The sequence below is a fragment of the Sander lucioperca genome, chromosome 15, assembly GCF_008315115.2.
Source record: "Sander lucioperca isolate FBNREF2018 chromosome 15, SLUC_FBN_1.2, whole genome shotgun sequence".
NCBI classification, from domain to species: Eukaryota; Metazoa; Chordata; class Actinopteri; order Perciformes; family Percidae; genus Sander; species Sander lucioperca.
Window position 1 is genome coordinate 9,092,585 of NC_050187.1, and position 26,174 is coordinate 9,118,758.

At 42.3% G+C, this 26,174-nt stretch overlaps 1 protein-coding gene across 4 annotated transcripts in view; it reads right to left on the reverse strand.

Moving 5' to 3' along the window:
* LOC116047867 (regulator of microtubule dynamics protein 2) overlaps window positions 1-14,528 on the reverse strand; it is a 62,108-nt gene extending 47,580 nt beyond the window's left edge. The window contains exons 1-2 of one of the 4 annotated variants that reach the window (XM_031296887.2): window positions 14,413-14,528; window positions 8,081-8,535 (exon numbers count right to left, since the gene is read on the reverse strand). In XM_031296887.2, coding sequence (XP_031152747.1) covers window positions 8,081-8,526 — 446 coding nt within the window. In that variant the 5' untranslated portion in view covers window positions 8,527-8,535; window positions 14,413-14,528. The other 3 variants (XM_031296886.2, XM_031296889.2, XM_035992170.1) reach the window with 3 other exon arrangements.
* Window positions 14,529-26,174: the final 11,646 nt, after the last annotated feature.

A 26,174-nucleotide genomic window follows, 5' to 3' on the forward strand; every position in this document is an offset into this window, starting at 1 on the left:
CTCAACTGGTAATTACCGAAAAGTGTTTCTGAAAACTTTTTAAGCGAGAAATAGGCCATACGGTTGCTGAATCTGTCTGCTTTTTTGATCGACAAAGGTCAGTTTAAAAGATTTTCGTCAGATTTTGAGAGACGCCGAGCCGACTGCTCCTCAGGTGGAGTGTAGAGTGCTGCTGCTGCGGGTCACATCACATGCAGAAATGTCAAGTGGGAGAGATAAGGAAGGCTGCCCGGAGTTGGAGGATGCGCCAGCGTCGTATATAGTCTGGTGTGTGGGAACATTTTGGATTTCATGTTACCTATGAGGACAGCGGAAATAAAACAATAGATAGAACTGCCACTGTGTGCATGTATTGTGCAACATGCATTCAATATGCTAATTTTAGCTATATATCATATGCTGAAGTATATTTCTGGAGTGTTAAAGACTAAAAGAAAAAATAACAAGAACCGTACAGAACCGAAAACCGTGACGCTAAAACCGTGATACGAACCGAACCATGGATTTTGTGAACCGTACCACCCCTAATAATATGATATATTGCCCACAATGCCCAGCCATGCTACCCATGCTGTGTCCAACCTTGTAACACCTCGTGTTCACTAGAGGAGATCAGCCATTCAGTGTACAGAACCCAAGGGGCAACGAAGGGATCTCTCAATAGAGCTTAGCCATGGTATTCTCTATACACCGTTCAAAACAAACCCAAGTTACCATCCCAACATCACTGGGCCTTGGAACATGCAGCCCAGCTTATTCAGCCTGTGCAGCTGTGGCGACAGGACCAATGAAAGCCTGCTCTACAACAATGGCTGACTGACTGGAGAGAGTCCAGGTTTTTATTCTCTATCCCCCCCAAAGGCTGGGCAGGGACCAACTCTTTTGATGTTAACTCCTAATTTCCCGACTGATCAGCTTCTGAGCCAACTAGCTGACAACATCGCTGGGTTTCTCACTATGCCCTCCTCTGTTGTGGTAAGTAACGAACGCGGAAAAAACTGCGAGTGAATTCATCTGTCACAAACCCATGATGATGACGACATTGTACGCCAATAATGAATGCAGTAATTCCTCTTTCATGTTCATGCCATCACACTAGTTCTACTGAGCGACCATAAATAGCTCTATTCTTAGGATGCTGTAACACATTGCTTCTAAAATAGAAAGAGGAGGAAACAAAGGGTTTGTAAATAGCTGTATACAAATGACATATGGCTGGTAGTTTTGCCAAAAGGCAAACGGGCAAGAAATACATCTGAACAGGAGGTGAGATGACTTCCAGAGAATGAAACTCAGGAAATACGGAACGGAACTACACTAATGCCGCGTTCTATTTACCTCGGAACTCGGATTTTCCGAGGTCAAAGTCGGAAACACGCCCCCTGACCTCAGATTTCCGAGCTCGGAACTCGGACAACCTCGCAGTAGCCCGAGTTCAAAATCCAACATGGCTGCCCCCTGTATCAACAGTTGTGAAAGCTGCAGTAACATAAAGTTATAAGCACTTCTGTCTTATTTGTGTCACTAAATCAGTCGTTCACACAGGCATGGTCAACTTCTATCTGTGGACATGTTGTCACGCTGTTTGCATGCACAAAAAACGGCGTAATGCGTTGTTATCAACTGGTATTGCTAACAATAGCTAACCAGGCTAGAGCTAATGAAAACAATGAAAATCCGACTTTTAAATGGAACGCATTCAACTCGGGTATGACGTCATTCCCAGCTCCGGCTTCTGAGTTCCGAGGTAAATAGAACGCGGCATAAGTTCTATGTCATGTGCATAACCAGGAGATAAGTAACATAACAGATGATTTTAGCCCAAACCACAATATTTTTCTAAATTTAACTTAGTAGTTTTGGTGTCTAAACGTAACCAAACTGAAATTAAACCAGCTATATTGTTGTATGGTTTAGAGGACATGTTGAAAAAGAAATATGAAAGAAAAAGAATAATGGTTATGAAAGTGAGCTAAATAAATATTTACCCTACTTTAATAATGGCAATAATAGATGTGTCAAGCCACGCATCCACACATGGATGATGACCGAAAGAACAAGATCCCGGGTACAAGCAGCCAAAATGTTTCTTTTCAGGAGGGTGGCTGACGTCTCCCTTAGAGATAGGGTGAGAAGCTCAGTCATCTGTGAGGAGCTCAGAATAGAGCCGCTGCTCCTTTGCGTCGAAATGAGCCAGCTGAGGTGGTTCGGGCATCTGGTTGCCTCCTGGGTGCCTCCCTGGGGAGGTGTTCCTGGCACATTCAGGTGGAAGGAGGTCTCGGCGAAGACCCAGGACTAGGTAGAGAGACTATATCTCCACCCTGGCCTGTGAACTCCTTGGGATCCCCCAGTCAAGGCTGGTTAATGTGGCTCGGGAAAGGGAAGTGTGGGGTGCCCCTGCTGGAGCTGCTTCCCCCCCGTGACCCAAACCCGGATAAGCAGATGAAGATGGATGGATGTACACCAAGGAGCCTTTTGCACTCAAGGTTGTAGGATCATATAAAAGTCAGCGTTGGCCATTAAAGCAAACATGAATGGGAGATGTGGGTGGTCCGAGTCAAATTTGACAGATATGGGTCAGAGACCAGCCAGGGTGAATGGGGACACATCAGACAACGTGCCTGTTCTGTGTGCACAGTATACATTGTATGCAATTCAATAAATGGATACACACAGCCGCGGAGCAACATGTACCATGACATCACAGGGAAGTTAGACTAAAGCTTCTAATCACAACGCAGACAATGAGCTCCCTTTTCTCTTTCTAAACACTTCTGTGTGTGTTGATCGGGCTTGCCCGTCACTAAACACAACTCCTGCTTAAATCAACAACTATCCAATGTCAGAAATGCTGTTTCATTGGAAGAGGAAAAAAGAAGTGGCAATGTCTTTGAGCTACAGCAACATGATGTGAGTAAACTCAGTGGGAACTGCTCAAGGAATTACAAGTTCCTACAAGACACTTTGAAATGAGGCCTCTGACAGCTTGGCACGCAGACGGGGTGATTGATGGGATTGATCCTTACCTGCAGAGAGGTAGCTCGGAGGAAGCTGTTGTGACACATGAGTGAATGGAATAAATAGCTGGAACTGTCAACCTTGCAGTGGCTGGTCCTACTGTTTTGATCGATCCTACCCTGCTCTATAATTTTGACGTTATGTCACACTAATTGTTCTATGCATTTCTGCAGAAGTTTTATGCATCATTACACAGACTAAGGTTGGAGCTACACAGAACATATGAGCGGAGTGGAGCGGTGAGAATCTCAGCTCATCGCTCACGGAACTGTTCACCCCTCCGCTCCCCTGCTCAAAGCTACATCAGGCCGCTCCGCTCATTATCGCTCAGCGCTCAACGCAGTTTGCTTCGCGCTCCACTCAAATCGCCCCCCGCTCGTTCCAAAACAGGAAAAAATCTACTCCATTATTGAGCCGTCTGTTGATAACAGTGCAAGACAGATGGATTCTGGGTCAGGCTTGACTGAGCATGGTTCAGACTTGTGGTGTGAGCGGAGCAAAATTGGAGCGGGAAATAGAGCGACGCTCTGTCCTTTTAAAAATGCCGCTCTGCGCTCTAAGACCCGCCCGCTCGTGCTCCCCGCTCGCTCCCGCTCCACTCCGCTCACATGCTCTGGAGCTACACGGTCTTATCAGACAATTTAGCAACACTGGTCACACTTGAAATATCTCTGTACAACATACATACAACATAACATACAAAGTTGATTTATAAAAATGCTTTTTGGTTTCTTTAAATCAATCAACTTCAATTACAACATGAAAACCATTAAGATTGCAAAATGAATCAGCTCCAGGAGGGTATAAACACAAGGTCTTGCCTGTTCATGATGTGCATCTATCATGGTCTGCAGCAGAGCTTGCTGTAGGATTTGTTGAAAGCCGTCTTCATACTTGTACAATGCCCCCTGTTGGAAATCTGCAGCGCCACTAAAGCCATGATTTACAGTTTAGTAAGTTTAGTAAATTATAGCATTCAAGGTGTTTTCCTCTGATTTATTAAATCAGTTCCTGATTGTTATAACTGACAGTATATAGTTTTAGTTTTTGAGGGAGCAAAATGGTGAACTGAGATGTTTGCAAACTCACATTTTGCACCAAGCAACAAACGCACTAATCTAGCTAATCTTAAATGTATTCGTAAGGCTTTAGATTTCAACAAACAGGATGATTAGGGGTGTAACTGGCTCCTCTGGGGGGGAACTCTACACATTTCCTTAGGGGATGGGATTTCTTCACTGCACCATTCCCAGTAACCCTCTGCCCATACAAATAACAATGCGGCAGGAAAGGCTCTTTAATTATGGGAGGTGTGTGCGTGATGCGATTTCTTTTAAAGCATAATAACCCTCGCTGTAATTAAGAGCATTTGATGCGGCCGACGACTGCCACTCAAACCCTGTGAACCGCATCTGCTAGAGGGCACTCTTACACTTCCATCTGCTACTTTAGCCACTGAGGAGGGCGATGGAGACATAAGTAGAAGTAGGTTGGCCTGAAATGTTTATCCACGATAAAAGAAGGCTCATATAATATGGGGTTATTACCTGTCAATGAGCAGTCTAACTTCCAAAGCCAACAAAGGCACATGGCCTGCAATACTCTCAGGATATCTTTACTTTACATGGTGGTTCTATGTCACACATTTTGCCAAATAAACATCAGTTTGTAATTCATCTTTTTCAAAAGATATATGTTTATGGACACATGCATCTGGTTGCAGGGTACATAATTAGCACCATCCACCAGTGAAATGCTGGTAAAATATGCATGTGGCTGATAGATTTGATTCAGTCATCAGCCAAACAAAACCACAATGGTAATCTAATAAGCAGCTGGTACATTAATTTGGCTGGTGGACAAAAAAGTTAATTTCACAATCTGGTTGCATCTGAATCTCAAGAATCTTAAACATTATATAACAGCTGATGTTAGCTTCTTCCTGGTAAAAAAACAAACATAGAAATACTCCACCCAACCTTTGCGTGGTTTGCGATTCTTAGAGGACACAGATGCTAAAACACAACAACGATTCATTGTCTAGCGTGCACTCGATGTTCAGTTTGCCTACTTTATGTTGTCATAGTTGTAAAAAATGTGCTCCGAGGCAATTGATTAATCATTGCGAAGAAAGAAACAAAGATGGGCAGGCATAGCTCTGATCTCAGGCTCACTGCACACCTGAAAACTGTGTGGTTAGGATGTAAAAGCAGCTGCACTTAGTGTTATAATGTCTTCTTGGCACTTCACACACTCTACATCCTACACAAAGTAAGCAAAGTTAATCCAGGTTAAGTAATCGAGTGACAGACAAAACGTCCATCCGAGTCATTGTGCTGCAATATACAAACTTGATACAGTTCCTGAATCACGTGTTTAAAACCTTGGATTAATTCTCATCATTTAACTGTTGACATTTGTTTTTCATGAGATGAAATTGAAAATGATAGACCATTCAAAAAGAAACACATCTGTTGTTTATGTTATCTCAGGCTGGCACGGGTTCAAGGCATTCTGGCTGAGGGTGGAGGAGGATGACTGGGCATGTGCATGTGGTGCTTGATTAGTCTGCTGTTCACTGCAGCACCTGAGGCAAATGTACATACTGTCACTCAGGACTATTATTTTGCACATAAAACGAGCAGCAGAGTGTAACTGGTAAACTAGGGAGGGCCATGAGATTTTGGATTCACATACTGATTGTCGGATGAGATTGTTAAAGTGGAAATGAACCTGAAATCAAATTACAGTGTGCCACCTGTTGACTTATTTATTGTGTTTAACTACTGGAGTTATTTACATTGAGAAATGACAAGAGCCTGGTGACATTTTGTGGCTGAAGCTGATATTGGTAGTTCGTAGATTAAAGATTCTGACTAAGTCACGTGAACCCTCCGGGATCCAAAAAGACTTTTTGCCAAAAATTTCTATTTTTTTACAACAACAAAAAAACGGCAGTAAAACTAAGAATACAACTTTATAAACACAATACTAAAGTATTGTTTGAAGTAGTGTTTGAAGTAAAAGTGCTCTACACTTACATTTATTTTGAAGGGGCACAGTCATTGTTTTTGAAGTTACAGTTGAAGTTACAATCTCGAAGATCTCCGTTTTGTTGTCTTTGGCGGCACCCATGGCAATAAGCGGTTGCAGGTGCACAAAAACATCAGTCCACTTGTGATTGTACAGTGTTGTTACAGAGTGGAGGTTCGTACCGGTGGGCCCCAATAAACCTTTTTCCACATTTGCACACTCTAATTTTTACTTGCATATGCGAGCAAAAAGGCTTGCCCTTTAGCGCTCTGTTAGGTCTAATATACATTTAAAAACCAACAAAGGTCTTAACATAATATCATTTTTGTGGCATTCATGTATGGGCAGTGACACAGCTCAGACACAGAAAGACCCTTACATGATGCACATGCATTATGGATTCCCTAACAGCAGCAGAGGGTGGCATGTATCGGGACAAAAATATACATTCATTTATGTAACAGTGTGTGATCAGTGTACAATAAGATGGCAAGGGTTATGAAGGTACCATATTTTGAGCACAGGGTGTTCTGGCAAATGAATGATCATGGGAGCAACTATTGGCCTGGCTGCATTTAAAGTGCTCATATTATGCTCATCTTCAGGTTCATAATTGTATTTAGAGGTTGTACCAGAATAGGTTTACATGGTTTAATTAAAAAAAACAAAAAAAAAACACCATATTTTTGTTGTACTACACATTGCTGCAGCTCCTATTTGGACTACAACAGAGCTGTTTGGAGCAGTTTGTGAACAGTGTTTTCTGTTGGAGATGGTAAGTCCCTTTGGGGTGGACTTTGGGCTTTTTCACTTTGTAAACCTATAACATGCACAAAAAGATATATAACACAATAGCCAAAAAGCATAATATTAGCACTTCAACAGGTCAAAGTCTGCCATGTTGAATTAATATTTGGTTTATAATGCAAAACATAACAGACAAACATAATGAGTTGGACACATGGGTGTGGCAGAAGTGCCCAAGTGACTGCTACTGTAAGTGATGTAACAAGCTAGGGACAATTTATGGTACTGATCCAGCAAATATTTTACTGTAATATTGCTTTGGCAAAGAAAAACATTGCAATATTGTTCTAACTCAGTTCCACACAGCCACTGGCTAACCTGAGCTTTACACAAACTTCATTGACCCTGGCAAGGGAACAACAAACAATAACACATTACAGTGCAGGAACATGTCCCTAGTGGCTCTGAACATCTCATCATCTATGCTATAAAGGCTTTTTTTTATGTCTGAGCTGCAAATATTAGCATGTTTTAAAATGACTAAGTGTTGGAATGATCCAGATATTCTTGTTTCAGGATATTCAGTGTCTTTCTTTTTACCTGCCAAACCAGGGTGCAGTGACTGTCCGACAGGGAAAACAGGATTTAGGTAGGTGAAGTGTGTGTATGTGTGTGTGTGTGTGTGTGTGTGTGTGTGGTGAGGAAAACGGAGTCGCAAAATTATTTTTGTGGCTAACTCAGTGGAAAACACATTATTGCCGCAGAATGTGTTGCAGCAAAAGTGAGTTTGGACTAGGGCTGGGTTAAAATAATCGATTCTCTAATTAAAATCGATCTTTGTTTGAATGATATGACATTGATGCCTTTTCACCGTGTATCTGTCATGTTAGCCCTGTTATGATAATGGGGGGTTGATTCTTAATGTAAACATTAACCTGGTGCATTGTAACAAACATTTGAGGGTTGCTTCTTGCTTGTACAATTTACAGCACAAGTTGTCTAAGAAACTCTTTTATATCCAAGCAAAATTGCTATTGTAACTGAAATTTCCCTAACCTACTTTATATCAAATTGGAAATGTAATCGAATCAGGAACTAGTTTGGACAATTGGATCATTTGTAAGAATCTGATGTGAGCATAGTGAGGATACATTTTTGAGTAAAATATCAATCATTATACATTTCTCAAAAATGTATCCTCACATATGTCTTACCTCACTATGCTCACATCAAATGATGACAGAACTGGAATATTAAATCTCAGAGCTTTTGAAGTACTCACCCTCCCTCACTCTCTGCTTCCTCTGAGCTCCGCCCCCCAGCTGTGGCCCCAGCGATGGCGCCTGCAGCCCTTTTCCTTCGCGTCGGCGTGGTCCTGTGGAGAGGGCCGGCTCGACGCGCCACATCGCGGGCCCTCAGCTCCTCTCTGACTTGGTCCGGCAGTGTCGGCAGGGCATTCTTCAACGACTTCATCTCATCCTTTAGCTCGGACACGCATTGGATCAGGGCCTCGAGACGCTCCAGCACCTCCGCCTGACCCCTGGGCAGACCCGGACCGTCCGTCAACATGACGCCGGTCCTCGGTTCATAAGGGCGGTTGAGGTAGGACCCCGGGCACGAGCCTCTTTGCCTCGACCTAAAACCCTGGTAACACACCACAGCCAAACCAATGCCAGCCACTCCAGCCAACGTTCCCAGAACCAGTACCTTGCTGTCTGCCTGGGCCATCCTGCAGGCCTGCACAGAACGGACAGAAAGAACAAGGTTTCAGCTACTGGTTTCATACACATTTTGCTGAAATTACACAACGGAAATGTGAAATATGTGGGGCATATATAATCGATTAGTTAGTCGATTATTTTGGCAAATGATCAAATAATCTTTTAGTCTATAAGGCTGTGTTCAGACTGACTGTGTCGGCCGCCAGACGGTCCGGCAAAAACACAGGTCTTTCAATTAATTTTGTTTAGGCTGTGGCGTGGTTGCAGGGGGGGGGGGTTTAAGAACACAACAGGAAGTCACATAAAATGGGCCGTTTCATTGACACTCGCCGCTAGTCTGACTATCACCAGACCAAGCTCAATCTTTTACTGTAAGATTGAACATTAGTCTGGGGAGTCTGCTCTGTATTTTCTACTGCACAAGAGGCGTGATCAACATGCATAGTTCAAATGACTGTACGCAATTGGATAGTCCTTCAACCAATCAGACCAACGATCCGGGTGACGGACTTTGCAGCCGGTCGGTAGTAAAAAAAAAAAAAAAAAATAAGCCGGTTGGTAGTAAGGCAAACACATCCTTCTTTTGTAGGCATTGTTCCAGGGCAAGTTTCTGTTCCATTTTCATAGAAAACGTGCCTTTGAAATTAGAGATGCACCGATAGACCAGCCGGTGACCGGAATTGGCCGGTTTTCACGTGCTCGGCCATGACTGGCGACCGGCAGGTCAGTCTGACATATGCCGATTTCATGCCGGTCAACGCTACAATTAACTGACAACATAAGTTATACGAGTTACAGTTCTCAAGGATGCATGCATACACAGACGCGACAGCACAGTCTCTGTTTCCTCTCTCTCAACTTTTCCGCCGTGTGTCGCGCGTACCCGCTCGCGGTGTGAAGCACGTGTCGGCGCTATTCTTGCACATGTAGGGAACCTCGTGAATTAACCTGCAACATGTCAGCTGTTTGGAAATTCGTCAGCTTGTGTGCAGAAGATAACAAGTTTGCAATATGCAACACCTGCAAGGAGAAAGTAGGGCGTGGAGGGACGACCCCAAAAACCAAAATCACATTTGTTTAGTTGGATATTGGATGTGAAAAGAAGGAAATGGTTCTAACATTGCACTTTAGATGTGTGTGAATTTCCCACACCAGGAGTCATTTATATAGTTCTATTTTATAGTGATCCATTACCTGTTCAAAAAATGTTCTATGCAAAATGTTCTATTAAAGAAAAGATAGAAAATAAATATTTGTGTGTGCTGTAAAGTGGTTAGAAAAAAATGAAATCGGTATCGGCTGGCCTAACTCAAAGAAAATCAGAATCGGCCTAGAAAGTTGTAATCGGTGCATTTCTATTTGAAATCTTTTAAAACAGCAGCGACAGCGGCATCACTGGTTGCTGCGCTTCGGTGGCCGTCATGTTGAATGTAAACAAAAAGCTGCTTGCCTTTGCTTCTCTATCGTCATCGTGTTAAACCCTCCAATAAGGTGGATAAGCCAGTTTGTGATTGGTTCTCGCAAATGTGTAACGGAAGCAGGATGTTTCCAGTCTGAGCTGCAGGACGAAATCAAATTGCCGGCAGATCAGGCTGGGTTTACCCAGTCTACCCCGCCGCACCACCCTGCGGAAAATCGACGGATCACTTTTCTTGGTGTGAATGGCCAGGGGCCTTAACATAGTAGAACAATGCCAATTACAATTTCCCAGAGCCTAAGATGATGTCTTCAAATTGCTGGTTCTTTCTTAACAAAAATACAAAACCCGAAGATATATCAATTGACAATGACAAAACAATGAAAAAATCCTCACAGGCCAATATTTGGCCTTTTTGCTTGAGAAATGACTGAAACAATTAATTTATTAACACAATTGTTGTTTATTATCCTATCCATCAACTAAGCAACTAATTAGTGATGCACCAATGTGAAAATTGTGGCCGATACCGATAACAGTATAGAAAACAAATTTTTATGATCAAATAAAGAACTATTTTCCAAAACGCATTTTTTTTTTTTACTTTTGTGATTTATTTTCCGAAATGACTGATATTGGGCACCTTTACCTGTGTGCAAAATATGACTGCCATCGAATTTTCAGAAGAAAAATTAATATTTATATAATTATATATAATTTGAATGTTTGTATTTGAATATTGAATAATTTGTATCGAACCGATACAGATGTGTTAAAAAAATGACCATATCGGCGGCCGATATATCATGCACCACTACAACTTATATTGTTAGTTAAAATAAATGCATTTCAACTTCGTTTGAACGTAAAAATGTAGTTTTGTGAAATTAACATTCGGTTTACAAGTTAGCCAGTGTGTGAGTGTGTGTGTTCAGTTTAACATTTTGTTAGGTATTATACTAAAGTGCTGTGGTTGTGGTTACTAAGTAGCCATAACTGTTAATAGCAACAAGTTACATGGTCAATAAACCTAATTTATATGGAATTATACTCATTTTTTTGTTTAAAAAAGCAAAAATTATGAATTATTTTGACTAATGGTTAAGATCAGAGGATGTCGAGTGAATGACAGACTGGTATGTGTCAAGGTTTAGTCAGGATACTGTTTGAAACCATTTTAAAAAAAAATTAAAATGCTATAAAACTGAATAAAACACCCACAATGCAATGGAAGTAATCATTAATTTTACCTGCGATAAATGTTGTATGGGTTCCATACAATACAACGTGCATCCATGTTATTTTTGGGCAATTTGGTTGAAAGAAACCCATAGTTCTGGTGTAATATATATATATATATATATATATATATATATATATATATATATATATTTAAACGGGTCAAATTTGACCCAAGGACAACACAAGGGCTAAAATGTGTCTCTCTTGTCATTTGAGCATCCTGCGTCAAAACTAAAACATATACAGCAGGAGAAACAGCAGGTGAATTAATGTTTTTAACGTTTTGACTAAATGTTGTGTGTACAGTGGCCATACCCTTGAACTCAACACGTCTGACCTGCTTCGGGTGCAGAGTCCCTGTAATGCTATAGTGAGGGAAGGCTAATGTAATACACGACTGATAAAAGAGCGACTAACGAAAAGACAACAACCAAACTTACGTTAAAGAAGAACTAGCTTAGATAATTGGATCAACATACTAATCTCACAGCGAGTAAGCCGGCACTCGTTGAGAAATTCAATGTATGACGGGGTCTCAAGCATGCGTCTTCCTACTTACTAACCTCATATTGTCATTATTAAGCCGTAACGTTAACGTTAGCTAGCTAGCTAATTGTGTTAACGTTAATTATCGTTAACTGTTCGCCAAACGATTTGCTAACATTCAAAACAAAGTTACTAACCAAGGTTTAACGGCTAGAAAGCGTTCAAATGTTCACTTTTAGCAATACAGTATCACAACAACTCGATACCTGAACATGTTATTTCTAAATAACAACAACATTGGCAATATTAAAGCCCTTACTGTACTGCACAGGTAAGAAGGAGGAGGGACAGCTAGCTGGTGTAACAGTCAAAACCTTCCGTGTAGGTTCAGGCGCAACAAGGAAACGTTCCGGGTTCCATTGCTGCCAACCTCACAATAAGAAGTACTTACGTCTTATGTATAAGTTTGGCGCAAAAAAAAAAAAATCACCAGCAAAAATCAATTAATCGTGCTTGATCGTGTTATGACATCCAACCTTGGAAACGTATGTCATCACTGCTGCTCACAGGTGTTATCTGTGTGGTGTTTGCATGTTTCCACTGGGTGCCCCCTCCCTCAATCGAAACTGATGCCAAAGATGTCAAGTGAAAAGGAAATTACATTTCCATTAGGTGTGGTCTGCCTGAGCGTGTTACTGCAGATCTTTGATAGATTTCAGACCTATCCATTACCTCTCTGGATTAAGGCTTCAGGACCCTGAAAATGTCTAGAAAAGAAATGAATGAACATTCAACTTGATCTTGAAATTTGGAACCTATCATTATATTTTGAGGACCCCACTCTGTAACACTATGTTTTAAAACATTTTATAGATGATATTACACAAGAAACATACAGTATATTGTTATTAATGCCAACTAGTTCTCTTTTGTCTACCATGGGGGGATTGGGAGGTACATAGGTTCTTCCTCCTTGTCTCACCAAATCGCGGATTCTAAGTCGCCTACATTTCATTTGTGATTGATCGAAACACTGACATTTGGGGGTAGTGTAGGGAGGTCTGGTGGCATGCCCTCCCGAAATTCTTTGGCTGTAATAGCCCAAATTTGGTGGCCTCTAGCACATTTTTGCCACTTTTTCATCATATACACTGATCTTAATTATTGCATTTAATGAGTTTTCCTCCCTATATTTTTGTATATTTTTATTATATATTGCTTATTTGTCTATCGTTCAAATCAACTCAGATGTGTTGTAAGTGTGGGGGACGGAGGGCAAGTGCGGGAGACATGTCCCCCGTGTACCCTGTGTCCGCTATGCCCTTGATCATATCCATCTTGAAACATGAAAGCCAATATTTGAGCTTGTGGGTCCTGTATGGTTGACCTTTTTAGTTATGTTCACTGATTCTGCATTCACAGTACAAACATTGTTTGTAAAATGTTCCACAGGGTGTTTCCCCTCACATATACATGTATTCTGAGTCTTATTACCTTGATAAAACTATAATATCTCTTGTGTTTCTTGATTACAGTCTAGGGCTGCAACTAACGATTATTTTCATAGTCGATTAATCTGTTGATTATTTTCTCGATTAATCGATTAGTTGTTTGATCTATAAAAATGTCAAAACATGGTGAAAAATGTGGATCAGTGTTTCCCAAAGCCTAAGAGGACATCCTCAAATGTCTTGTTTTGCCCAAAACTCAAAGATATTCAGTTTACTGTCACAAAGGAGAGAAGAAACTAGAAGATATTCACATTTAACAAGCTGGAATCAGAGCAATCTTATTTTTTTTTTTATAAAAAAATGACTCAAACGATTAATCGATTATCAAAATAGTTGGCGATTAATTTAATAGTTGACAATTAATCGATTAATCGATTCATCGTTGCACATCTCAGAAAAAAAATCATTGGCTCTATACTGAAATGATAATTGTTCCTCAGATTGTTAAAGTAGCACACTTTGTTATGAAATGTATGTAAGTGCACCAACAAAATCATTTGCCCTCATTCGGATTTTGTTCATCTTAATGTGCAATATAATAAGCAGTAACAAAGCCTTTGATTATTGCACACACATCAAGGTTTGTATTGCATTGGTCAATCGTCTTATATGGCAATATAAAGCCAACATTTATTGGCTTTATATTGCTATTTTTACGTTTTAATAATAAAGATGTGGATAGCGAGAGGCTTTACCCTATTTGGATTTTTTGCTTCAGAAAATGTATTTCTTGAGAAGAGTTCTCTTTCATCAACCTTATTATCACAACATGATCTTGAATAAATAATCAGTGAGCAAAGTTCAAAATACAAGAGCTGCAACAGTGTAGGAGTGTGTTACATACAGTAAGTGTTGAATTATGGTATTTAAAAAAGGGTCCATCTAGGGACATAAATTGCAAATTAGCTTAGGCTATACATGCTGTGGTGTGTGACATACTGTAGGTCTATGCTACATAATTGTCCCAATACAAATAAACATAAAAAAAGAAAAAAACATTGCACTTGAATAGGTGATGATAACTGCATTTAAAAGGGACTCATCAATCGTTATAAGGTACTTTACACGTTTAATTTCAAGTAGAATGGTTCCAGTCACTTTTGTATGTTTTGCACCTATTACTTCTGTCTATAATTAATATCAATATAGCACGATCTTACATGTTTTAAACTGTAATCCAATGTTATGCTGATTTAAATTGTGATTTTGTAATAAGAAGTAAAAAACAAAGACCTACCTCTATGATTGCCTACTCTCTCAGTGTGTCCCTGCTGTGAGCGTGGACAGAATGTGCTCCAGCATTTAAAAAGTTACTAAGCACACGTGTTATCACATCAGCTGTGTGTGGACTGTAGTCCCTGAACATGGAGCTGTCTTAACTGGGTTTAAATTAACCAATTACTAATAAATGGTTAATTGTAGGGGTGGGAAGAATTCAAAAATGGTATTTATCAGGATTTTTTGGGCGACAATTTTAAAATTTTTATTTTTCACTAATTTGTTTACCAATGATTCACCTAAATATTTTCTGTTAATACGGTACAGCCGACGGCGACTACATCATATCCGTTTCCAGCAAAACAGAACGAAAGCAGAAAATTAAGAAAATCCATGTTATGTACTTCTTTACAAAGGAAATAAATGTCAGACTGACTGATTGACATGTGATGTGCATTCTTTTTAGAAAACAATTAGTTTTCAGAAATGTCTCATGATATATTGTCTCTAGAAGTGTAAACGAAGGAAAAGAAATATCGCAATACTCAATAAAGATCGAATCGGAACCCATGTATCGTGAAAGAATCGAATCAGGACAAAAGCATGTCGTCCCAGCCCTGGTATATTGATAGTTTTAAATAAAATAAATTGAATTAAGTTAATAGTTATTTCACTGTTAACAAAAAAATGTAATGATAATTGATAATGTTTACTAATTATTAGTAATGCTAAAATGTATGTTGTTTTAAAGGTTTAGTGTTATAAATTATATTAAGTATTTGTTAATGATTACCAAATGATTTGTAAACCTTTAAGAATTCGTGTATAAACCATATCACACATAAACTCATAAAAACACTTAAAGGCGCTGACACACCAAGCCGATAATCGGCTGTTGGACAGTCTGGCGAGGTCAGTGACTCGAGTCTGTTCGGTGCGTTCCACACTGTCGTCCGTCCGAGGGGCCGTCGGCCTTCGTTTTGGCCGATTTGACATGTATAATCGGTGGGGCGGGCACTGCCAGCGGTCGGACTCAAATGACCCATCTGATTGGAGTGTTAATCAACCATCTGATCAGTGTGTCTGCAGCTTAAGATGCGACACCTCAATTCTTTGTCTATTTTTTGTGATTTGTTTTGGTAACGGATATTTTGTACTTTTTTTGGTTACACTTTACTTGAAGGTATTTACATAAGAGTGACATGACACTGTCATGAATGTGTCATAAGCATTATAAACAAGTAATAAACGTTTATGACATAACGCTTCTTTTAGTAAGTGTCATTTGGTTTTTGTCATGACAAGTTATGGTTAGGGTTAGGTTTGGGTTAATGACTGTGTCAATGACAGTGTTATGTGTTCATGACAGTGTCATGTCACTCTTATGTAGATACTTTCAAGTAAAGTGTTACCCTTTTTTTAAGATTCTTGTGGCATGTTTTTTTCTTTTTCTCATTTTATCTTGTCTATCTGCACAGGGACAAGTTCATGATTAACGGTTTGGGAAAGCTTCCATCCGAAAACTAACAATGACCGTTGATAACCTTAGGAGTTAGTCCATTAAGTTATAAAAGGGATCACCGTGTTTATTTGACTTGGCAGAGGTATGTGAACTCTCTAAATGGTTATTTCTTTCAGCTCATAGAGAGGTAGAAAGCCATGCTCGCTTGGAAACAGAGGGAACAGGGAGTTCCCTTGCATAATGTGATGTAGGGATTGCTACGTGCAGTTTCTTCCCTGCTCTCTGAACACAGTATTGTTCCTTAGCCCACAGCCTGCATTCTGCCTGCAGGGAACAAAAAGCCCACCTGAAACCCGGAGGCACGGCACTGAGAAAAAGAAAAAATCTTGCTCAGCCGTTCTAGGTTGGCCTATCAGACGTAGATATGTCGATAAGGCAGGAGCATTCAGCCATGGCCTTGCTCCCATCGGGTCTAGGCCAGAAGATAAGCAGATACTGTCAACACTGTGGTTTTATCCACCCACCACACATCTGCTCAAGCTCTCATACAGTACAACAGGGGAGAGAAATCAAAGCAGCCTCAGATTTGCCTTTGAGCACAGAAAGAAGCCCATTACAGCTGTCAAACAACACACAGGAGAAAGAATAAGGGTGAAGTAAGGAATCTCTATCAGGACTCTCCTGACAGACCAGAGTGTGAAGCCTAATTGTTCCCTGTCAGTAGCCTATTCTACTTGTGTATATGAGACATCTGCCAGTGGTGGAAGTAGTAGTTCAGATCCTTTACTTCATTAAAAGTGCTAATACCACACTGTAAAATAACTGTGTTACAAGTAAAAGTCCTGCATTGAAAAAAAATGGATATAAAGGCCATTTTATTTATATGCTTATACCTATGACAAAAACTGTCCAGTAGGCTATATGTTTTATTTTTTTGTATGTTTTTTACAAAACAAATGCGGTGTATTACTCCAAATGACATTTTGCATGAATAACAGGAGACCAGAATATAGATGTCCACAGTGGTGGAGGAAGTATTCAGATCATTTACTTCAGTAAAAGTACTGATACCACACTGTTAAAATACTCTTTTACAAGTAAAAGTCCTGCATTGAAAATGTTACCTAAGTAAAAGTATGTAAGTATCATTATTAACTGTATTTAAAGTATTAAAAGTAAAAGTACTCACTGTAGAAAACTCCTCACATTTTAGAAACTGGAAATGATCCAAACAGTTCTGTCAATCAACTCAGTGTTTAATCAGCGAATCATTTCAGTTGGACTTGTAGGCCGTTATATAGTGTTGGGTAGTTTAATTTATAATAAAACATTGTATTTTATAAACTACATGTGTGAAAAAAATCGTAATGTGTAAAGTAACTAGTAACTAAAGCTGTCAGATGAATGTAGTGGAGTAAAAAGTACAATATTTCTCTTTGAAATGTAGCGGAGTAGAAGTAGAAAGTACCTCAACATTTGTACTTAAGTACAGTACTTGAGTAAATCTACTTCGTAACATTCCACCACTGCCTACCTCAGTGGGAGGAAAACCAACTTCTGTAACAGTTGCGTGCCATGTTTATAGAAACTTTAAAGACTCATTCAGCCGTAAAGATGTTGCTAGTGTTGTGTAACAGAAGGCACAATAACACTCAGCTATAGCGTTCGTGAGGAGTTGGGGAAGTCCAACTCATGGGCCTACATTAGCTCTACTGATGTCTATCTCAGCTGCAAGCACACTGTGTTCTTATCCTTAGTGCTACAAAGACACTCAGCTGCCTACTGCATTTAGGTGTGTCACCAAGGAGATAAAAACAAAACAAAAATCGACATAAAACTGTGAAAAGCCCTTGACAGCAACAGATATTTTTGAAAGGTATCAACCGGTAAGACTGTTGCGTTTCGGCTCTGCTTTTTAAGCACCAAAAAAGAGCTTTCTTCAAAATTGTAGGTCACTCAGTGATTTCATGGTAATTTGCATATTTTTTCCTAGTCGTGTGAAGGGTATTCTGGATCTATTAGTGGGGTGGAGGGGGGTTATGTTTTATCTGAAGGGGTGTTTAGTCAACAAAGAGACATAAAGTACCTGACACATAAAACTGGGTGATCCTTTTAATCACTATGATTTTCTGGATGTTGTAAGTGTCTGTAAGTTGTCAAATTGACCCCAAGGATAAAGGATGTTAGTACATTTGAGGCCAGTCTATATCGACGGCGTTCCACTTCCCGGACTGTTCAGGTGCTGCCGTAAATTCCGCCAGATGTCCCTCTTTTTAGGCCGGATGGCAGAGACAGCTAGTAGCCTATCTGTCCACTCTGAGTTTTCTGTTGCACGACTTAAACATCTTTTGAACGCACACGTTCCACCAAAACAAGTTCCTTCCCGAAGCTATTTTCCAGCGGCAACGTGGCTTTGTGCGACATTTAGCCCCGCCAAGACGATTGTGATTGGTTTAAAGAAATGCCAATGAACGGGAGCACCTTTTTCTGCCATCCCAGAATGCTGTTTGGACTCGCCAGACCCTCCTCCGCAGTGCTGTGAAGGAAGGTCTGGCAACGCAAGACTATTTTAAGGAGGGTTAAAGGGGTGATAGAATGCAAAACCGATTTTACCTTGTCATAATTGAATAACGACAATTTGGTGGGTAAATAGGACATACATAGAACCTCAAAATCCCATTGACACCCCTTTCCTCTGCAAATCTCACAATTTGAAACTGCCTCTGAAAACGGGCAAATCTCAACGAACCACCGAGTTGACGTGCTCCTCCTCATTTGGCTCTAGTCTCTATCTTTGTCACACCCCAACATTTACATACGCTACACCACTGATAGAGGTCAAATAAGTGAAAATGTATGGCTAATTGCAAATTTTGTCCAACTGTGTGTTCAAAATTTCTGACTGTTCGGTTCTTCTTCTGATATGGTGAATTCTAGGGGGACGTGTGTAGTGAATGTGACATACATAATTCACCTTATTTGTTAAGTGTGGTTCCACACACTGTTGATTATAAACGCAGCCCTTTGTTCTTAGTATGGTTTTTCATGCAGTGATAAACGTAATACATATACATGTAATTATGACTGTTCAGGGATCGCGGTCCCTTTAAATGTTCTGCATGCGTGATGACGTTGGACCCTAAGGGGTTTGTTGCTGGTCAGCGCCTTTTTCCTGTTAGTTGTTTTCCTGCAAAAATAAACGACACACACATTTGTGTGCTCAAAGTGAGAAATTGTCTCTTGCAATTTACTGCAATTTCTACACTGGTGACCCCGACGTTAGTCTGCTGGATGGATCCAGAGACACGACACGATCATGACCGCGAATGCTGTTACCCTCAGAAGTTCGCGTTGCGTGAGATCACCACGGATACAACGAAGTACTACTACGTTGTGTCGGCTCTCGGAAATTCAACAGCATCCAGAGTGGTGAGCCTTCTTAAAAATCCTCTGGAAACTGAGAAGTATACAGCACTCAAAGCCCACCTGTTGAAAACTTTTGAACTGTCAGACGCTGAGAGAGCCAGCAGGCTTTTCTCCCTTCAAGGACTGGGTGACAGCAAACCGTCCGAGCTCATGGACCGTATGCTGGATCTCTTGGGTGAGCACAGACCCGATTTTCTGTTCATTCAGCTTGTCCTGCGTCAGCTGCCTTCCCAAGTGAGAGCTGCACTAGCCAACACCACAATCACTGAATGTCGGAGACTGGCTGAAGAGGCTGATACATTTTTCCTGGCGAGTCAGGGAAATTGTGTGGCCACGCTTTTTCCCGCGCCCATCGCTCCTGTGACACTGGACACTCATCGCTGCAACCACTTCTCGTCGGCAGCAGTCTTCTGGCCTACAACAGCTTTCTGGCCCCCAACAGTCTTCAGGCTTGTGTTTTTACCATGCAAAGTTTGGACCCAAAGCTAACAAATGCCGTTCGCCATGCAGTTTCGGCGGGTGGGGAAACGCCAGGGCCGGCGCTCAGTAGTGGCCATGAGCGTCGGCAGCGTGGGCAGGCTGCTTTTCATCCGTGACAGCATCTCCGGACGACGTTTTCTGTGCATCACGGGAGCACAGAGGAGCGTCCTGCCTGCATCCCGTTTGGACATGGTAACCGGCAGCCACGGCCACCCTATGGAAGCTGCCAGTGGTAGCCCCATTCGCACATATGGAACGAGGTACGTTGAATTGTGTTTTGGAGGACAGCGGTTTGGCTGGGACTTTGTTACAGCAAAGATTGCCGTTCCCCTCCTCGGCACAGATTTTTTGTGTGCACATGGACTGTTGGTGGATGTAAAGAACCGCCGTTTGATTGACACCGTCACATTTTGTTCTTATACATGCACGCTCAGCGGGACTGACTCACTAAGACTGTCTAGCATGCTCTCAGCCTCAGATGACTTCCACCGTCTGCTTGCCGGGTTCCCAGCCCTCACTCAGCCCACTTTCTCTGCATCTGCCGTGAAGCATGGTGTGGAGCACCATCTCGCCACTACTGGTCCGCCCGTCTACGCCCATCTACGCCCGTGCTCGCCGCCTCGACCCGACCAAGCTTGCTGTTGCAAAGGCTGAGTTTGCAAATATGGAACGCCAGGGTATAGTCCGCCAATCCAACAGCCTGTGGGCATCACCCTTCCACATCGTCCCCAAACCTGGCTGGCGCCCGTGTGGCGACTACCGGCGGCTTAATGAGGCAACGACACCTGACGGCTACCCAGTCCTGAACATACAGGATTTTTCCAAAGTGGACCTCGTCCGGGGATATCATTAGGTGCCACACCCAGTAGACATTCCCAAAACGGCAGTGATCACGCCGTTTGGTCTGTTTGAGTTCCTGCGCATGCCGTTCGGCCTTAAAAACGCAGCTCAATCTTTTCAATGCCTCATGGACTGTTTTGCGGGACATGCCTTTTCTTTTTGTGTACTTGGATGACATCCTGGTAGCAAGCATGTCCAAATCTCAGCACCTGGCGCACCTCCGCACCCTGTTTGAGCAGCTTAGCCAACATGGGCTAATTGTCAACCCCGCCAAGTGCCAGTTCGGTCTCTCCACCATTGACTTCCTGGGACACAGAGTCACTAAGGACGGCGCAGTCCCTCTCCCATCAAAGGTGGAGGCGGTCACACAGTTCCCACGCCCGGTCACTGTCAAATCCCTGCAGGAGTTCCTCGGCATAGTGAATTTTTACCACCGCTTCATCCCTCGAGCTGCTCAGCTCATGCGGCCCTTGCACGAGGCCTTGAAAGGTAAACCCAAGCACGCTGTGGACTGGACTGAGAGCAGGGACAAGGCTTTTGCCGCCACTAAGGCAGCCCTGGCAAACGCCACCATGGTGGCGCATCCTTCTCCTACGCCCTCCATCGCCATCACCTCGGACGCCTCGGACTACGCTGTCAGTGCTGTCTACGAGCAGTGGGTAGATGGGGCCTGGCAGCCGTTGGCTTTCTTTAGCCGTCAGTTGCGCCCCAGTGAACAGCACTTTCGACCGGGAGTTGCTGAGTCTCTACCTCGCCATCAGACACTTTAGTTCCATGCTGGAAGGTTGACACTTCACTGCTTTTGTGGACTACAAACAGCTGACTTTTGCCATGGCCAAGGTGGCTGAGTCGTGGTCCACCCGCCAGCAACGTCATCTGTCGTACATTTCAGAGTTCACTACGGACTTGCAGCACGTTGCAACACAACAACCACAACCACATGGCGGACTGCCTGTCACGGGCTGTGGCAGGGGCAGTCCATCTTGGTTTGGATTACAACCGCATGGCAACGGATCAGGCCACAGACCCGGACGTGCAACTCCTGAGGACCTCCTCAGAACTACAGGGCTTCAGATTGAGGACGTGTTTTTGGCGATGTCAGCACCACAGTCCTCGGCCACTCGTTCCCGCGGGATGGAGACGGCAAGTTTTTGATGCCATCCATGGTCTCTCCCACCCAGGTTCAAAAGCATCACAGAGACTGGTTGCAGCAAAGTTTGTTTGGCACGGCCTCAAGAAGGACGTTAGGGACTGGGCTAACACCTGTGTTGAGTGCCAACGGGCCAAAGTACACCGCCACACTAAAGCCCCGTTAGAGCTGTTCCCGGTTCCAGAGAGGCGTTTTGACCATGTAAACGTGGATCTGGTCGGTGCCCTGCCCTCCTCTCATGGTTTCACATACCTGTTAACCATGGTTGACAGGACCACCCACTGGCCTGAGGCTGTGCCACTGACATCAGTGGCATCTGTTGAGATGACACAGGCATTTATCGGCACCTGGGTTGCCTGCTTCGGCACTTCTTTGGACATGTCCTCTGACCTGGGCGCGCAGTTCACGTCTGAGCTGTGGAACGCTGTCGCACAGAGCCTTGGGGTGAAACTCCACCGCACGACCGCATATCACCCGCAGGCTAACGGGCTCTGTGAACGTTTTCACAGGTCGATGAAGGCTGCCCTGCGTGCCAGCCTTAAAGACAGCAACTGGGTCAACAAGCTTCCATGGGCGATGCTGGGCATCAGGACTGCGCCAAAGGAGAACCTGCAATCCTCTTCCGCGGAGCTTGTTTACGGACAGCCGCTGCGGGTTCCAGGGGATTTTGTCCCTAGCACCACAGTTCCTTGGTCTGCTACTCTCCAGCGGTCTACTCTACTGGACAATGCAAGGCTTTTCGCACCTGTCCCCACTTCCCGTCACGGCCTCCCTCAGTCACACATCCCCGCCGGGGTTCAGACAGCTGACTATGTTTTCATTCGCCACGATGCCCAAAAGGGACCGCTACGCCCGCCCTACGAGGGCCCATTCCGTGTTTTGGAGTCAGGGGACAAACATTTTTTGGTGGACAGGGGCGGTAAACCGGAGCGACTCTCCATTGACCACCTCAAACCGGCTCGATTGACCTGGCCCAGCCCCCACGACGCGGACGGCCTCCAGCCCTGCCCCCACCCCCTGTTTCCCCCCCTCCCAAGCCTCTCACACTCCATGCCCCACACCCGTGTCAGGACAGGACACCGGCCGCAGTTAGGCCTCCCCGACCTCCGGTGCAGCGCACCCGTTGTGGATGGTTAATACGGCCACCTCCCCGTTGACTGTTCGATTCTTCTTCTGATATGGTGAATTCTGGGGGGACGTGTGTAGTGAATGTGACATACATAATTCACCTTATTTGTTAAGTGTGGTTCTACACACTGTTGATTATAAACGCAGCCCTTTGTTCTTAGTATGGTTCTTCATGCAGTGATAAGCGTAATACATATACATGTAATTATGACTGTTCAGAGATCGCGGTCCCTTTAAATGTTCTGCATGCGTGATGACGTTGGACCCTACGGGATTTGTTGCTGGTCAGCGCCTTTTTCCTGTTGTTTTCCTGCAAAAATAAACAACACACGCATTCGTGTGCTCAAAGTGAGAAATTGTCTTTGCAATTTACTGCAATTTCTACACTGGTGACCCCGACGTTAGTCTGCTGGATGGATCCAGAGACACGACACAATCATGACCGCGAACGCAGTTTACTGCAATTTCTACACATGTGTGTATTTCAGACCTGTGTGTAATGTTTTAACAACAGAGTGAAAACATTGTAATGTCCTTTGCGGGATTAATAAAGTATAAATTATTATTGATGTGTGTTATACCCAAGGGCGTAGGTTTTGTTTCAACATTGGGGGGGTACGGGGTCTGACCGTATAACCTTAGGGTCCTCCCTCATAAAATGTCCTGCATTCTGCTGATTTTTTTATGCAACAAGTGGTGTCTTTTCTGCATCAAGTTATGGTGCAAATTTCCTCTTTAAAAGAAATTATTATTCTCCTGTATTGTAAAACCTGTAAAACGTCATGTTTCGGGGTGTTTTTTTAGGAATCATCATCACCTCAACAGCAAATCTGTTAGAGAAAGCTCCAACGTTTAAATATACATAAAAGACATGAAATCACATCTTTATTTTTCACAGTCCTGTTGTGTTCTTTAACCCCCAAATGTAGCACAAGTACATACTATATTATTTTTAAACCATTTTTTTCATAGCATAGAGAACCTCCACATTCACATTTACTCTCTCAATGCACCTCTGCAGCAGCTCAGGTATCAACAGAGGTGACCTGTTGTTGATTCATTTACATTCAAGTTTCCACTGTTTACTGTTGGTTTTCAACTTCAAAATACTGTCTTCGCAGCTGAAGAGGCTAAACAAGAACTGGATGGGGAGAATACATCCCATTTGCAAGTATGCTCTCTCTCACACTGTAAAACGCACACACACACACACACACACACACACACACACACACACACACACACACACACATATACAAACACACACACTTCACCTACCCTATTAAAATCCTGTTTCCCCTGTCTGACAGTCACTGCACACTGGTGTGACAGACAAAAAGAAAGACACTGAATATCCTGAAACAAGAATATCTGGATCATTCCAGCACTTAGTCATATTAAAACATGCTATGTTTGCAGCTCAGACATAAAAAAGTATTTATAGCATAGATGATGAGATGTTCAGAGCCACTAGGGACAAGGTCCTGCCTTGTAACGTGTTAGTGTTTGTTGTTCCATTGCCAGGGTCAATCAATTTGTGTAAAGCTCAGGTTAGCCAGTGGTGTGGCACTGAGTTAGAACAATATTGCAATGTTTTTCTTTGCCAAAGCAATATTACAGTAAAATATTTGCTGTATCAGTACCATAAATTACTTTAAATAAAATCAGTGTCCCTAGCTTGTTACATCACTTACAGTAGCAGTCACTTGGGCACTTCTGCCACACCCATGTGTCCAACTCATTATGTTTGTTTTAAGACCTCTATTGTTGATGATTTGACAGCATTACGCAACATCTCACAATCCACACTGTACAAATATGTGTGCACAGTATTGTCTACTGTATGTGTGAAAGTCCTTATGTTCTTTTAAAGTTTAAATTTATGGGATTTATTTTGCTGTACATTTCCTGACACTGACTTCTGACACTTAATATTAAGTAAATTATAAAATAATTATAAAAATTTTACACAATACCTTGATAAATGATGCATATTTGTGCAGTTTTTACATAATGAAATGGACATGCTGTACGCTGTACATATAAAATGTGGTGATAAAAGGGTAAAAAAAAAAGCACATAATTTGAGCAAACAGAATAGAAAAAGCTAGAAAAGTGGTGTGTGGCAGGCCTTTTAAAATAGGTGATACATAGCACCAAGTGTTAGTCGACTAAGAATTTCTTTAGTCGAGGACAGGTCTAATGATTTGATGGGCATTTTGGTACAGTAGGTTTTTATGTGAACTGTAGGCCTAACCTACAGAGTGATAAAGGTTATGACAAAATGTTATTACTCCCTAACAACTGATGAATGAATGCTGGGAAAATGTAAGTCAGGCAGATTGCATCAGAGACCTCTCTGTGACTTTTGACTTTGTGGTCTAATGATTTCTTCCTTTCTTCCTTTCTGTCCTCCTCTGCAGTGACTTGGGGACACAATCAGCCATGCCATCAGACATTGTGCCTTCTTCCGAAAGCAGATACACATCACCTAAACAACAAATGTGCCCGATTTTTTTGAGAGATGCCTGTCTCTCACAATATAATGAATGTTTTTTTTTGCTTTCTTTTTTCTAAAAGTTGGAATAGTTGGTGAGAACACATGGTTCCCTTAGAACACATTCAAAAATAACACCAACACATTCCTGGCCTTGAACTATGATCACTACCTCCCTGTCCTTTCCCTTTACTAAGTAAACACACAAGCTTATTCCACTTATCTCTTCTAGGGGATGTATTACGATATGATACGATACAACTTTATTGTCAGTTTACACTGAAATTCCTTTAGCAATCCAGAGCATCTCTACTTGAAAAGAAATAGAAATAAAAAGAAAAACACACTCAGAGTTAGACAACAATTACACATATAGTACAAACATGAAGACACATCAACAGCCATGGCAAAGGAACATGTTTCATGATATCCTCGGATTCAGATCTTAATTGGCAGCACACTGATTTTGGTTTAATAATCGGATAGACTGATGTATAAAAGAGTTCTTGAGCCTGTTGTATCTTAACAAAGGGACTCTAAATCACCTGTTAGAAGGCAAAAAGTTAGTATGCATAATTTACAGTAAAACATGCATGGAGTCCGTAGAGATGCTGTTAGCATGCCTGAGCATGCTCTTCTTGTGGATTGTTTGAAAGGAGTGTGCAACAGGTTGACCAATGAGCAGACCAATAGGCTGCTGAGCCAGGCTGTGCTGTAGTACAGCATGCCACTCTTAATCACTGAGTTATAAAACAGAGAAATAATCTGGCCGCTAACTTTACCCACAACATTTAGTTT